This window comes from Callorhinus ursinus, unplaced genomic scaffold, assembly GCF_003265705.2.
Source record: "Callorhinus ursinus isolate GAN/ISIS: 27379988/994484 unplaced genomic scaffold, GSC_fseal_2.0 scaffold34, whole genome shotgun sequence".
NCBI lineage: Eukaryota > Metazoa > Chordata > Mammalia > Carnivora > Otariidae > Callorhinus > Callorhinus ursinus.
Genome location: NW_027397096.1, coordinates 16465495 through 16478888, shown reverse-complemented (window position 1 = coordinate 16478888; position 13394 = coordinate 16465495). Strand labels below are relative to the sequence as shown.

The following is a 13394-nucleotide window of genomic DNA, read 5'->3' as shown; positions in this document are numbered from 1 at the left end:
TTCCCAAGATTAACCAAGACAAGGTAGGAAGCACAGACTTACCTGGGTGGCTATGATTCTCACCTAGGTAGAGACCTACTGCACAGGATGAGGTCAAAAGTTGTCCTTGTGTGACCCAGGATGTGTGGGGTTTAGGGTTATCCAGCTGGGTGATACAGCTGGTTTCTGATGCTCCAGGATGGGGCCAGGTTATCTTTTTAATACATATATACCTGCATCATGCTTATGTATGCATTCCATATCTGCTTATCAATCATTTGAAAAGATAAACTTTGCCCAGTAAAGACATATGTTATGAAATAATTGTGATATCATAATTCACCCTCATGGGAGTTGGAATTCACAGTGCATAGGACAATCTTTGTGCCTTAAAACTTTGCAGAGGTGTGTAACCCTTTAATGGGACTGAAGGCTCCCAGACAGGGCTCCTCTACTGACTAGGGGGACCAGGATGTGGCCTTGTGAAGTGGCTTAGGGAGGAGAGTAGTAGTGGGCTCAGTGGAGAATCTTCTCCAACTCCTCACATTTAGGAGAGATATTGCTATGTCCAGATATGATTCCATTTCAGTTATAATTTGTCATTCCAGTGTTTCCTTTGGGACTCAGGTAGCAGCAGGAGGCCCCCTGGTGGCCTGAAATCATTCATGGGTTTGCTTATCAAGCATTTTGAAGGGCAGGTGTGGCTGGAGAAGTATGAAGGTAATAAATACTCACCTACACCCGTTGCTTACAGTTGAGGCAGAGCAGAGTAGGATGATGCATTTGGGGAGAGTTGAGAACTAAAATATTTTCTTTTAAGAGAGTAAAATAAATGGACTGTGATTCTAGATAAACCACTCGCTTTCTGATTTTTCATTCTTTAGTTTATTTAGCAAACATTTATTGAGTACCTACTCTGTGCAAGATATTGTATTTGGCATCACATAAGAGTTAAAAAAAAAAGACATCATCCCATTTAAGGAGCTTTGGAAGAGGATAAAACATTTATGCCTCCAACATGGTAGAAAATGAAAGGTGCCATCAGAGAATAAATAAGTAAAGACTCTCAAAGGAGTAATTACTTTGAGATAAAAGGAATAAATAAGTAAAGACTCTCAAAGGAGTAATTACTTTGAGATAAAAGGGAAGGCTTTTTAGGAAGGGGTTGAATTTAGGCTGGGGCTCTAATGAGAAGCAGGATTTGGAGACGTTGAGACAGAGAGGGACGGGATGGCATTATGGAGGAGGGAAAACAGAAGTTGAACATACATGGAAGCAGGAAACCACAGTCTGATTCAGAATGGTGAATAGTCTGAGCTGGCTAACTCATGAGTTTTTGGGCTGGAGTGAAGTGAAAGCTGGATACATCTGTTTGGATCGGATAGTGGAGAACCTTGAACACTTGCCCGAGAAATTTCTTCATCAGCAATGGGGAGCCTTTGAATATTCTGAGCAGAAAAGAGGCATGTCAAAGCACAGACTCCCTCCCATTGAAACCAACCTGATACTACATACTTGCATTTGGCCCGAGGAGTGTGGATGTGCATGCATTTAAGATAATTGTGGTGTACTCTACTATAATGAACAACTCCAGTCTTGCACCATCTGACCTTCAAAGCCAGGAGAAACGAGGCCATCAAGGCTTCTCCCCTTAACAAAACTACAGGCTACAGTCAGTGCCACAGGGCTCCTGCCATATTTAATTAAATTCCTTGAGAGAATGCCTCTCTTGAAAGTGCTACGTGAGGTTTGTTTTGTTTTGCTTCGCATTTCCAAGGTTTAAGAAAGGCTTCATGCCTGACTATCTTCCCATACTAGTTTCATGTGGTTTAAACAACATGAACTAGGGATATTCCTGACGAGCGTTCTGGGGTAGAGTCCTAGCTGGGTGTAGAGTAGCTCAATATCCACAGAAATCAAGCAGTGATCTTATTTGCATGGTATTAGAACTAACTCAGTTAAGCAGCCTAAGAATCTACACAATGCCTGACATATAGTTGACGCTCAAAAATAGGTGAAGCAAATATTTAACAACTGATTGAATAGTTAATGCACATTTAATAACACATTATAAAATGCCTGACTCCAGGCACTGTTTTCCTAATTGTTAATGGCATAGAAGTTGTTTAGAATGTAGTGAACATAATATTATTCTTCACAAGTCATGAAAGAATGATATAATAAGGGGCGCCTGGGTGGCTCAGTCGTTAAGTGTCTGCCTTCGGCTCAGGTCATGATCCCAGGGTCCTGGGATTGAGCCCCGCATCGGGCTCCCTGCTCCACAGGGAGCCTGCTTCTCCCTCTCCTACTCCCCTGCTTCTGCTCCCTCTCTTGCTGTGTCTCTCTCTGTCACATAAATAAATAAAATCTTTAAAAAAAAGAATGATATAATAAAAAATAAAAATCTTTTAGACAAGTTAGGGAGAAGCAACATGCCCATTCGAGAGAAATACATTTGAGACATTGCCAACGAGGCAAGTGAAGATGGGCAGTTTGGAACTGCAGTAAACATAACTACAACAGCAACAAGCATTTAAGAAATTTCAGCAGCAATAAGTATTTATTATTTTGAATGAAATGTACATTAAACTTTATATAAAAATCATCAAAAGTGCTAGGTTGGATTATTTTAATATTAATTTAACCCCCCATGTCATTTAGTAGCTACATCTTTTACCTTTTAACTTCTGACTCATTAAAATCATCTAAAACTGTCCAATGTTAAAACATAAAAAATATTAGTTTATTCTTTAAGAAAAAGTACCACCAGTGATGAGTTATTGAAAGAAAAAAAAAAAAAATAGAGGCCAGAGAATCAGCTTATTAAAAAAATTATCACAGAATTTCATAGAAGGATGAAAAGTCTGAGGTGATTTAGACCCTTAGCAGAATATATTTTTATGATACATCTTCTTTAAAGTGTGGGTTTTTCTTTTTCTTTCTTTCTTTCTTTTTTTTTTTTTTTTTTTAGGCAGGTCACTGGTGTGCCAGAACTATCTATTTTCTCATTTTTCCTTGGCTACTTTCCAAGGTGAACTGAACATTGTCTAATGCTGTGCACCTCTCATGACCCCTCAAATGTCTAATATAGAGAAAAAGCTGATTTTTCAGTCTCAGAAATAGCCCTTAGAGTTAAGTTTGTCATTAAAGAAGACACAAGTAGGTTCTTCATAAAACAGAACCCCCTCTACCCTCCCACACTCAATTCACCCCCATCCCTCTGGTCTGCCGCAATGCACCATTCATTCTCTCCCAATGCACCGTTCACTCTCTCCCACTGCACCGTTCATTCTCTCCCACTGCACCGTTCATTGTCTCCCACTCTAGTTCTGGGTGAATTGGATGACACATTGAGAGAAAGTTTTCAGGCCACATATCCCATTGGGGATTCAGTCCTAAGCAAACAAGCTTCTCTGATTCGCCACAAGAGCTGTCTGACTCTCCCGTCTCTTGGCTTTCTTGCTCCTCTGCCTCACCTTCCAGCACAGGGCACTGGAAGCTAACAAAAAAAGTCCAGATGACAGGAGGACCAGACCCAAGATGGAGATGATGGAGCCGTGGGAATTGAAGCTGTAAGCCACAGCAGTGACCACTATTCCAGCGATGAGGACCACCACGGCGAAGGGGATGATGCAGCGGTAACAGGAGAGCTCAGCACCCCCTGTAGCAGCCGTCAACTGAATCTCACTGACCAAGGGGACCGTGGTGACCACCACTTCGCTGTTGGGGCTCTTCTCCATTGTCACAGGCTTGGAAGACGTTGGGGTTCCCAGGATCTCCTTTATGGGCTCTTCAGTCATTTTTACTAGTGATGTTTCCTAGCTGGGTTCACAGACTAGACCTGGGGGTTCTCTCCAGGGTGGAAGCTGTGGAGGAGACAGAACATATCAGGTAAATGCATCAGAGTGAGCTCTGTAAGTAGAAGTGAAGAGCTGGGGAAACATCTCTGGGGTCTTTTCTAGGAGACACAGATGCATGTGAAAATCAGCTTTCATATTTTTTCCCCTGATTGTTTGCGTTCTCTTTGCAAAAAGCAAGATAAAGTGATAGCCATAAAAAAGGGAAGATATAAAAAGCAGGAAGCACTTTACAGTGTTTAATATACCCTGACGATCTACAAATGTTTTACAAGGCTTTCCGTTCTGTCTATTGCTTCTCATTCCTCTAAATGCACCGAAAAGTCTCATTCCTAATCCAAAAGACAGCCTCCTTCATGGGGAGAATACACTATAAACAATCCTTCACACGGTTCATTCCAAAACTCATAGCAACTTAGACTCTGCCAATGTTTTCAGGCATAACATGCATTCCAAACTATCACTCATTCACTGCCCACCAAATCGGTGTCAAGACCAGCAGACAGTGTGCGAATGAGGTTCTCCTATAGCAGATGACTGTCAGCAGGTCTTTATTGTTGTAACTATTTAACAGTGCAACATGTGTCCTGGGACCACGGCGGGGTTGCAGGTCAGCAAAAATTCAGCAGCAATAAGACTAGGATTTGTGATCTGAAATGGGGCAATACCTTCCAATCTATTTGAAAAAGGAAAAGTTGGGGGGGGATTCAGTTTTGTAGGATATAATTTTGTACTTTCTTACATTAAAGTAAGATTAACTCTTAGAGTAACGAGCTGTCAGTTCAAAATTTTCCATAGAACTCAACAAGGAATTTCAACACTATGCGGACCATGACATGTATTAAAAAATAAGCATGCTAGATTTTCAGCAAAGTTTTAGACTTTCTTTATTTTCCCATGCCCTTGCTGCGATATACCTTTCTGGATATTTTGAACCGGAACACTTCAGGACAAAATCTGAAACTCTTGGTCAAAAGCGTCTGGTTGAAATGCTGCCTAGGAAAAATCAGTGAATGCTCTTGTCTGCTGTTCAGACATGTTAAGTCATTCTCTTTTGTCTCTGAGAAGCGACAGAGCAGCTAAAGAATTGAGCAATTGCAGTCACTGAAGAAATTTAGAGGCAGATTCTTGAGGCTACTTCAATGAGATTAATACTTTGAACGTATTAAGCATCCACTGAAAACAAATTCAAGCCCAAATCAGCATATCACTCCCTGTGCAATGAAGCTAAATATTAGAACTGCCTGTCTGCCTATAATTTTTAGTCAACAAAATTAATCACTGCTGTCCAATGATACCCTAGTATCATTACTAGGCCAGTAAAAAGATATTTGAGATTATGTCGGAAAGCAAAAAAAAGTCTTTCCCCCAAAGCTGAGGCATAAGCTAACTTGCAAATGAAGATCTGTCCCCAAACGACATACACATACCTCTGAGAAAAGCAATCCATTACCAGGGGAGCCACTGGACTTGGGAGGGAAGAATCAGCAGCGCTTGAGCTTCTTCAGTCAACTTCTGCGAAAAGAGCCTGTAATAGCACGTCTGTCAATAAAATGACAGGACAAGAATCTCCTCTGGGGAAAAGAAAAGGTAGAAAAATACTGTGCTGTATGGTTGGTTTCAGATCCTGGAGTTCCTTCTTTCGCTCTACCTCTGTTCCTAAATGACGCTTGTCTTTCCCTCTCTCTCTTTTTATTTCCTCCCCCTCCGGATTGCCCCTCCCTGTCATTTTTTTTTTCTTCGTTCTCTTCCTTGCCAGCAGATTTCGAGTTTTGGCTTCCCCCAACTCTGCTCAGTGACATGATAAGTCAGAATCATTCTAGAGTCCCCAGAGACAGGAGCCAGCTTTTACTTTTATTTCTCTTGCAGCATTTACTAAGTAGACGGCTTTGCATTACTCATTTTTTCCCCAGCTAACCTCCAGATCTTCCTCCCACCCATCAGGCATTTTCATAAGAAAATCCCGAGTCAGCGCTGCAGACCCAGCTGAGGGGACAGAGCCGAAGGGACAGACTCTTTAGGGCAGCAAGAACAGCTGTGAAGTCATGGGGCAGCTGAATTCAGCCTGTAAGCCTGCAAAAATCCACGTTCCTAGGCTTCCCCAGTATTCTTTATTTATATGTGTGTGGGGCCATGCAAAGCTTAAAACCTCCCTTGTTTGATATTAATTCACTTAGGAATGAGGGTGGGGGATGCAAACGCTATGGTTGAGGGAGAAACCAATCATCTTGATTTAAACATGATCACTTACTGCTCGTGCTAGGAGGTAAGTACTTTTGGCAATGCTGAAATTATCATCACCATCAACGCTATCATGTACAGAGAGGATCTACTATGGATGTGACACATATAGTCTCCATGCATTAACACTAATTCTCACTAGTTTACAAATGAGTTTATAAATAGTTTATAAATGAGGCTTGGAGGGGTTAAATAATCTCACAAAGGTCACACAGAAAGAAAGAAACCCTTAGTTTGAACCCCAGTCTTTAAGGGGCACATAAATCATGTGGAGAGCTCGTTAAATGTAGAATCTGATTTAGTAGGTCTGTAACAAGCTCCTGGCTGATGCCAATCTGCTGCTCCTTGGCTCACTTTTAGGAGCAAGATATTTTAAACATTCAAGTAGACATGGCTTGATGCATCACACTCTCAAACAATAAAGTTAAAGGTTTATATCTGCCCATTCCCCAAGTGGCCTTACAGGTTTATACTTTTTTACAGATAAGCTATTGGAAATTTTAAAGCCCTAGATTGCCTTTTTGAGAGAAAAATGAGATAATACTGGCACACTATTAAAAGCTCATCCCTGTACTTCTGCAGCTAAACGTTATCCATCCTCTATATTTTAATCTCTACAAGTTTTAATAACTTCTTTTTAATTAATATGGCGAATCTACAAATGTGAATTAGATCTTGGAAGAGATTTGTTCCCTTCTTCCTCTTGGGTTGTTAGATTGCTTTAACTATTGGTGCAGGGCTTGGATGTTCCTAGGCATCTCCCTTCTGTTCTAAGATAGCCTCCTGCATCTAGTAAAAATACTTTGATGATTTTGTCATAATGGGGGAGGGAACAGAAGTCCTTTTTTCTAGAATGGAAGTCAGAGAGAGGGCTACTTCATCGCAAAAAAACACTGAAGTTGAAAAGTCCTTGAGGTCTGACTTCACCACGTAAGGGGAGCCCAGCGTGCTGAGAACCCTGACTACCTGGAGGTCCTCCTAGCTGCCATCCTTGTACTTTTAAAATGTGGGGCCACAAGAGACAGAGCCATCATCCAGGAGAAATGCTGGTGTCAAAGATAAAGGATGCTTAGAACCAGGGCATTTCAGCACTTGCCAACATTGCCCTGGGAAGATGGTGATATGGAGGCTGCTGGCTACATACATTGGAGGCTTTGGGGACGCTCCTTATAAGAGCATCAATCCCTCCCATCTGCAATGTGTGGACTTTGATCACAGTTCCTCTCCATCTCCTAGCATAGGTCTCTTTTCCCCCTAAAATAATCCAATAAACCCACTGCAGCTCTCAATATCACCTTACCCTGTTGAAGATCATAGTCCCCTATTACCAAATCAAAGGTAATGAATCAAACTTTCACCAGAGAGAAACCAGAGGCACCGTTTTTCCGCAGTGAGCCCTTGGCTGAATCTGTAATAAGGGACAGTGAGTGTATCTGTGTGCTGGGAACGAGGGCAAGTCTGTCATTACTTGTAACACCAAAGCATTCTTCAGCCTTTCCAGGCTCCAAGCATCTCATTCACCCTAATTCTTCACAGAGAGTGTGCATATGCCTAGATACACAGATGCACATCTCCAGACTCTAAGTAGACAACCAATGATTTGTATGGATAAATACAAAGATGAAGAAAGCTTTGGGATAAAACAGAAGTTGTATACGAAGAATAGGCACCAATCATTACACTCACGGACACACGCAGTTTCAACTGACTTTTATCCCTTCGAGTTGAAATTCAGGGAGAATTCCTAGTGATCAGTGCTGATGTCTTTGAATATTTTTACCTGCTTCCACTCTGTGCCTATAAGATACTAAACCCCCTTGGGAATTCCTTAAGGGACACCTGCCCCCAAATGCAGAATCTTATTCACAATGCAACCAGTCTTCTTTCTAAAAGCCTTTCAGAAGGGAGAAGAAATCTTTCGGGTTCTTTTTAAAACACACGGCTCCAGGAGACTCTTTTAAGTTTGGGGAATTTTCAGAAAGCTTCCAGTGCATGAATTAAGTCAATGCCTCCCACCAGCCCCTACTACACCTCGGTAGGCATTCAACATTTTTCTCCCAGATCTTTCAAAAAGCAAGGCAAAGATTCTTACCTTTCCCAGCCAGAATCCGACTGAGACAGCTGCCTGCCTCAGCCAACAGCAACCCAGAGAGGGGGATGCAAATCACCACACTAGGGACTGTAAACAAAGTACTCAACAAGGCTTAAACACAATTAAGGGACCGGAGAAAACTTGGAGAGAGGAAATCCTTTAAGTGCCGCTGCATTTTGTTCGGTTTCCCTCTATGAGAATGTCATCCATATTTTTAAAAAGGGAACCAAGTTTGAAAAGAATGTCCTGCTTTGTTTTACTCTCTTTATAGCCTCATTCAGGCTTTCATTTTCAAGATGTTCCCTACCCAAAGCCCCCATCCTGATACTCCTCTGTCCTACTTGGAACCTGCAGAAAAGAATTTGTCATCTTCGTTCTATACTTCCAGGCAGGTGTGGGGTTCAGGAGGTATGTGGGCATGAGGAGTGGGGTGTAAACTAATCTCTTGCATCCTAATATGCATGTAAGAAGAGGAGTAATTGAAGAGGAGGATTCGTGGTGAAAATGGCATGTAGTTTCTTGTGTGGACCCTTTCCCTAGAGCCCCAGTCAGTAGTGGTCTTATCTGCGCTCTTCATCAGAGGATGGCAAGGCACCATGGAAGTGATGGTTTACTGGAAAATCACATCTCTGAGGAACTGAACTCCTAATCAGCACCTCATTTCCAGGCTTCAACATCAGTCTGGTGCTGGGAAATTGAAACCACCCTGCAACATGTAACATTCCCACCAAAGGCATCATAAACAGCAGAGCTTGCTAGTCTGGAGAGAATTTCCCCAAATTTGAAAAAAATCTTATTTCACTCAGAAATGAGATTAGAAACAAAGCTATTTAGGTGCAGGGGATACAGAAGTGGAGGAGGGCAGGGAAGATGGTGATGACAAAGAAGAGATTTCGCCCCTTTCCCTTCGATAGAAGCCAAGATTCAGTCTCTGGGCTGGAAAGGGGGGCGTTTTGATTTTGCCATTGACTTTATCCTGTTGAAGACCTGGAAATTGCTCCTTTGGGAACACACACACTTTGCATTTTGTGAAGAGCACCCCCGTGTGTATTCAATTACTCGCCCATATTTGCTTCAAGTTTGCCTTTGCTTGGTGTGGTTCGGTTGGCTAATTTCCAGCGGCTCTGAAGATGCCAGTTCCTTCCGGCACTCCATCCAATCACTGCATGCCTTTGATCTGGGTCATCACCCAGTCCAGTTGGATTCAGTGAGGTTTGGGAAGCTGGCCAGTTTTTCTCCTTTCCAATGCTTCTTTTAAGGGTGTGTCTGCGTTTATGTTCTGAAATCACTAACATTTTGGAAAGTGATCTGTGCTTGTGTGTTCATTTTGGATAACAGGTCATGTTATTACTGCTTTCCCCCACACCACTCCCCACCCCCAGGCACTTTTCTTTGAGCTCTAGGACATTAAATAGAGAGATCTGATAGCACCAAGAGGAACAGTGGGTATGCCTTAGATATAAATACATATTTTACTATTTGCTGGTCAATTTCCAGCTACCAGAAACTCATGAAGTCCACGTGAGTATAAAAAGGAAAACATACATCTTTTAGATACACATCCTGGTCACCATTCTCTTACCCATTTTGTTCTGAGTAACTATGAACGATCATATAAACATAAAAAAACAGAGTTGCTAAATCAAATGACACAGTGGAACCTTAGGGAGGGCTGAGTAAATCACCTCTCACTTCAACAAGAGCTAATGGGCACTCCAGCCTCAGATGAGAAATGATTTTCTTGTTTCAAAATCCGAATATATGTTGAAACTGCTGTGTTCCTGATACATCCCCATGTATCTTGCATAATCCTTTGTATTTATGTATTATTATTCTTTTGAGCCCTAAGATGAGGCACCTCGAAGGTAAAGAGTTATAGCAAATTGGGCTACTACTAGGGAGAGAGGTAAACCAGGATTCAAGCCCAAGCGCTGCTTTTTCCTGTGTTGTGCTGGGAAGACTGTTGTGTAGTATTATTTATGAGGTTGCGTGTCTCTTCCTAACTTCAGAGGAAGTCCCATTTTCCTGGGTTCAGGATGACATAGTCTCACTAGGTTTAGTTTTGGAAAAGTGTTTTGAGAAGGCATACCTATTGCTTCTAGGATGATGAAACCATGTGTGTTGCCTCATATGCATCTGGGTTTTGAAATCGAGCTGTCTTCTTACTAAGCAGATCTGGGGAGGTTTGAGACACAGGCCTAGTACCAGTGGAGTCTGTGCCAGATGCTATGGCAGTAGGGACATTTCAGATGTCACCCAGGCCATTCCTGTGCTTTCAAGAACATTTAAGTTCCACTGGTATTTACTATACTCTTCTCAGGTGCCAGGGATTTGTTTAATGTTCTAGTTGAGAAGGTACGATCTAGTAAACAAAGCATGGTCTCTGCTCTCAGGGAGCTCATAGCCTAGGACAGGAAAGCCACAAAACAACCTATGTGAGTAACCTTTTTACTAGAGGGAATAACAAACTGCTATGGGAAGCCCAGGGAAAATTAAGTCGGCCTGGCATGAGCGGGAGGGGAACGCTTGATGGCAGGCAGACGTTGAGAGTATTTTAAGTAGGGAAGGAGAGAAGGTGAGTCTAGGTGGAAGGATGCATATAAACATAGCTCAGAAAAGTGCGAGTCCTGGCCGAGAGCTTGGAGTCGCCTGTGTGGCTGACTTGTAGAGCACCGGGGACAGACAGCAGTCTGAGTAAGACTGGAAAGCGTTTATGGTGAGATTATGGCCTCAGTGTCATGTTGGGACTGTATTCTGAGAACAATGTGTTTTTTGAGCAGAATGGCATGGTCAGCTCTCTGCATTATCACAAGAAGCCTGGCTACTTGTGGGAAGTCAGAGTATGACTGGGACACCAGTTAGGAAATCTCTGTGATTGTCCAGGTGAAAGGTGCTAGGGGCCTGATATTAGGAAATGTGGGCAGGTCTAAAGACACCATAGTAGACAGAATCAGCAGAAATTGGCAGTGAATTTTCTGTGGGAGAGGTGATCAAGGGAGAGGGAATTGTAAGGGTTTTTTTTATTGTTATGTTAATCACCATATGGGAATTGTAAGGTTTTAAGGCCTAAGTAATTAAGAGCTTGGTGATACTGTCACCAGAAATAGAAGGCCAGCACAAAGAGCAGTTAGGGTGGAGGACGCACGCTTAATTTTGTTAGCATGCCTGGCCACTTCTCCAGTGCAGAGGCATTATTGCCTGCCTACTAATTCATGAACCATTGTCTGAATTGCCAAATAATGTCCTTAGTAGCTCACAGGTAAATTTGCCTCTAAAATTATGAATGAATTTATAATTACCTCATTCTATACATATACACACAATTGCTGACACGTGTACAATATACACACATGACTTGACATTGCTAACTTTTTTTCATACAACAAGAAAGTCAATATTTTAAGAATTCCAGTTTCAGGCTTTGGTTGTCCTGACTATATGCAAAGAATATATTGATCCCATTTTAAAGTGCAATTTTAAACTTTGTGAAAACAAGAACATAAATAGCAATTCCTTTTGTACAACCGTGCACCATGAGAAAATCACCCCACAGATGTTTTCCGGGAATGAAAGTGTTTTCTCCTGCATTGATCACTACTCCAAGCAAGGGACTACTCATGTAGAAGACTGCATAAGGAAGTTCCAATCTCCCCATATCACAGGTCGAGAACAGCCTTTGTCTTACCAAGAACTAATTTTATGTTCCCCCTGAGTTAATGGAAAAAAAAAAAAAAGCAGTCCAAGTCCCCTGTGGATTTCTTTAGAAATGTCATGTTTGGTCCTTATGCAATGTAAGCAAGCCTTCATATTGGGGTTTACCAAGATCGTGTTGACTGGAAAGTCTCCCACATCCTCAAGGATAGTATCAGCAATTGTGTATGCTCAGAAAGTCTTTGCCAAATAAATGAACAAATAAATAAAAGAATGACTGTACATTGAAGTCAAATATAAACTTGGGAACTCAGAACATTATTCAAATGGAAAATTTCAAAGTGACCTGCTATTTAGTGCTAAGTACATTAATTATTCAATTACTACTGGCATTTTTTCAGTATTCTTTGGATGGTAGGTACCATGTAGATCCAGCCACAGGCTTCACCTAATAATAAACAAACATTTACTGAGCACTTACCTTATGCTATACACCTTTTATAGATTTATTATTTCATTTAATACTCACAGATAATCCAGGCGGTCGATGCCACAAATAGTCCCACTATACAAAAGAAGAGATGAAGGGACTTGCCTGGGGGAGTCACCGTTTGGAAAATGGTAGAGTCCAGGGTTAGAATCAAAGCCCGTTTGACTCCAAAGTTTCCCTCTTAATCCCTGTGCAATATTGTTTCTGTGCTCAGTTGATGTGCACACTTTCTATTGCTCACAAGGAGTTTATACTTCATCCAAAATAAACTCTTGAGTTTTGAAATGATTGTTTTGCCAGAAGAAACACACAATCAGCTTCCCATAGAAACTCTGTGGGGGCCACTGATGGAGAGAAGGGCCAGTTCAAGAAACTGTTTGAAAATATTTTTATCCACTCACAATCTGATATCCACAACGTGGGTGGGTAGTGGGAAAGGGAGCCATTTGCCCAGCTGAACTTAGTTCAAAATAGAACTATTTATCTTATGAGCTTATCTTATGGAACAATGCAGAGAACAGATCTCTTGCTTTCTTTCTTTAGATAAAAATTTTAAAGTTTTGCTTCAGAGAGGAGATGGTACCTTGCTGTCTCCTTTTTGTTTACTTAAATAAACTATACAGGAAACAGGCATCATTGTCTTTGTAAAAGCAGTTGTAAAGCTTGGTCAAACTAATGATCCCAAGACAGTGGTGTGACCGCAGAACGAGAACACAATGTTTCTTCTGTTGTGTCTTGAAGGGCACCCAAGCTCACTTTCAACTCCAACTGGCCACTTGCACTTGGTGGGTAAATCTGCCATCAGTAACTTTGGATGACTTCCAATTTGATGGGCTCAGGAGTCTCAGGAGAACCTCTCTACCCTTATTTCTTGGTATTTATTTTCCAAGTTAAACTTAGTTTGGAAAACTTTCTTTATAGCTCCAGTTTAACTTGATCTTTTTTCCTAGGGTCACAGGGTAAGGTTTTGGATCCCTTCCACAACAAAATGAACATCTCTGACTCTCCACTCTGGTTGTGCAATGAAAACAGCCATGAACAGAAAATCAGGAAACTTGGATCTGAATCTTCTTTCCTCTCTTTC

At 41.6% G+C, this 13394-nt stretch overlaps 1 protein-coding gene across 1 annotated transcript; it reads right to left on the bottom strand.

The window, feature by feature from the left end:
- Positions 1-2905: 2905 nt before the first annotated feature.
- Positions 2906-8373, bottom strand: TMEM100 (transmembrane protein 100). The gene is made up of 3 exons (XM_025851419.2): positions 8170-8373; positions 5267-5410; positions 2906-3845 (listed from the first exon to the last, which is right to left on the bottom strand). Exon 3 carries the CDS (start codon positions 3777-3779, stop codon positions 3375-3377), a length of 405 nt encoding a protein of 134 aa, XP_025707204.1. The 5' UTR covers positions 3780-3845; positions 5267-5410; positions 8170-8373; the 3' UTR covers positions 2906-3374.
- Between the last annotated feature and the right edge of the window lie 5021 nt (positions 8374-13394).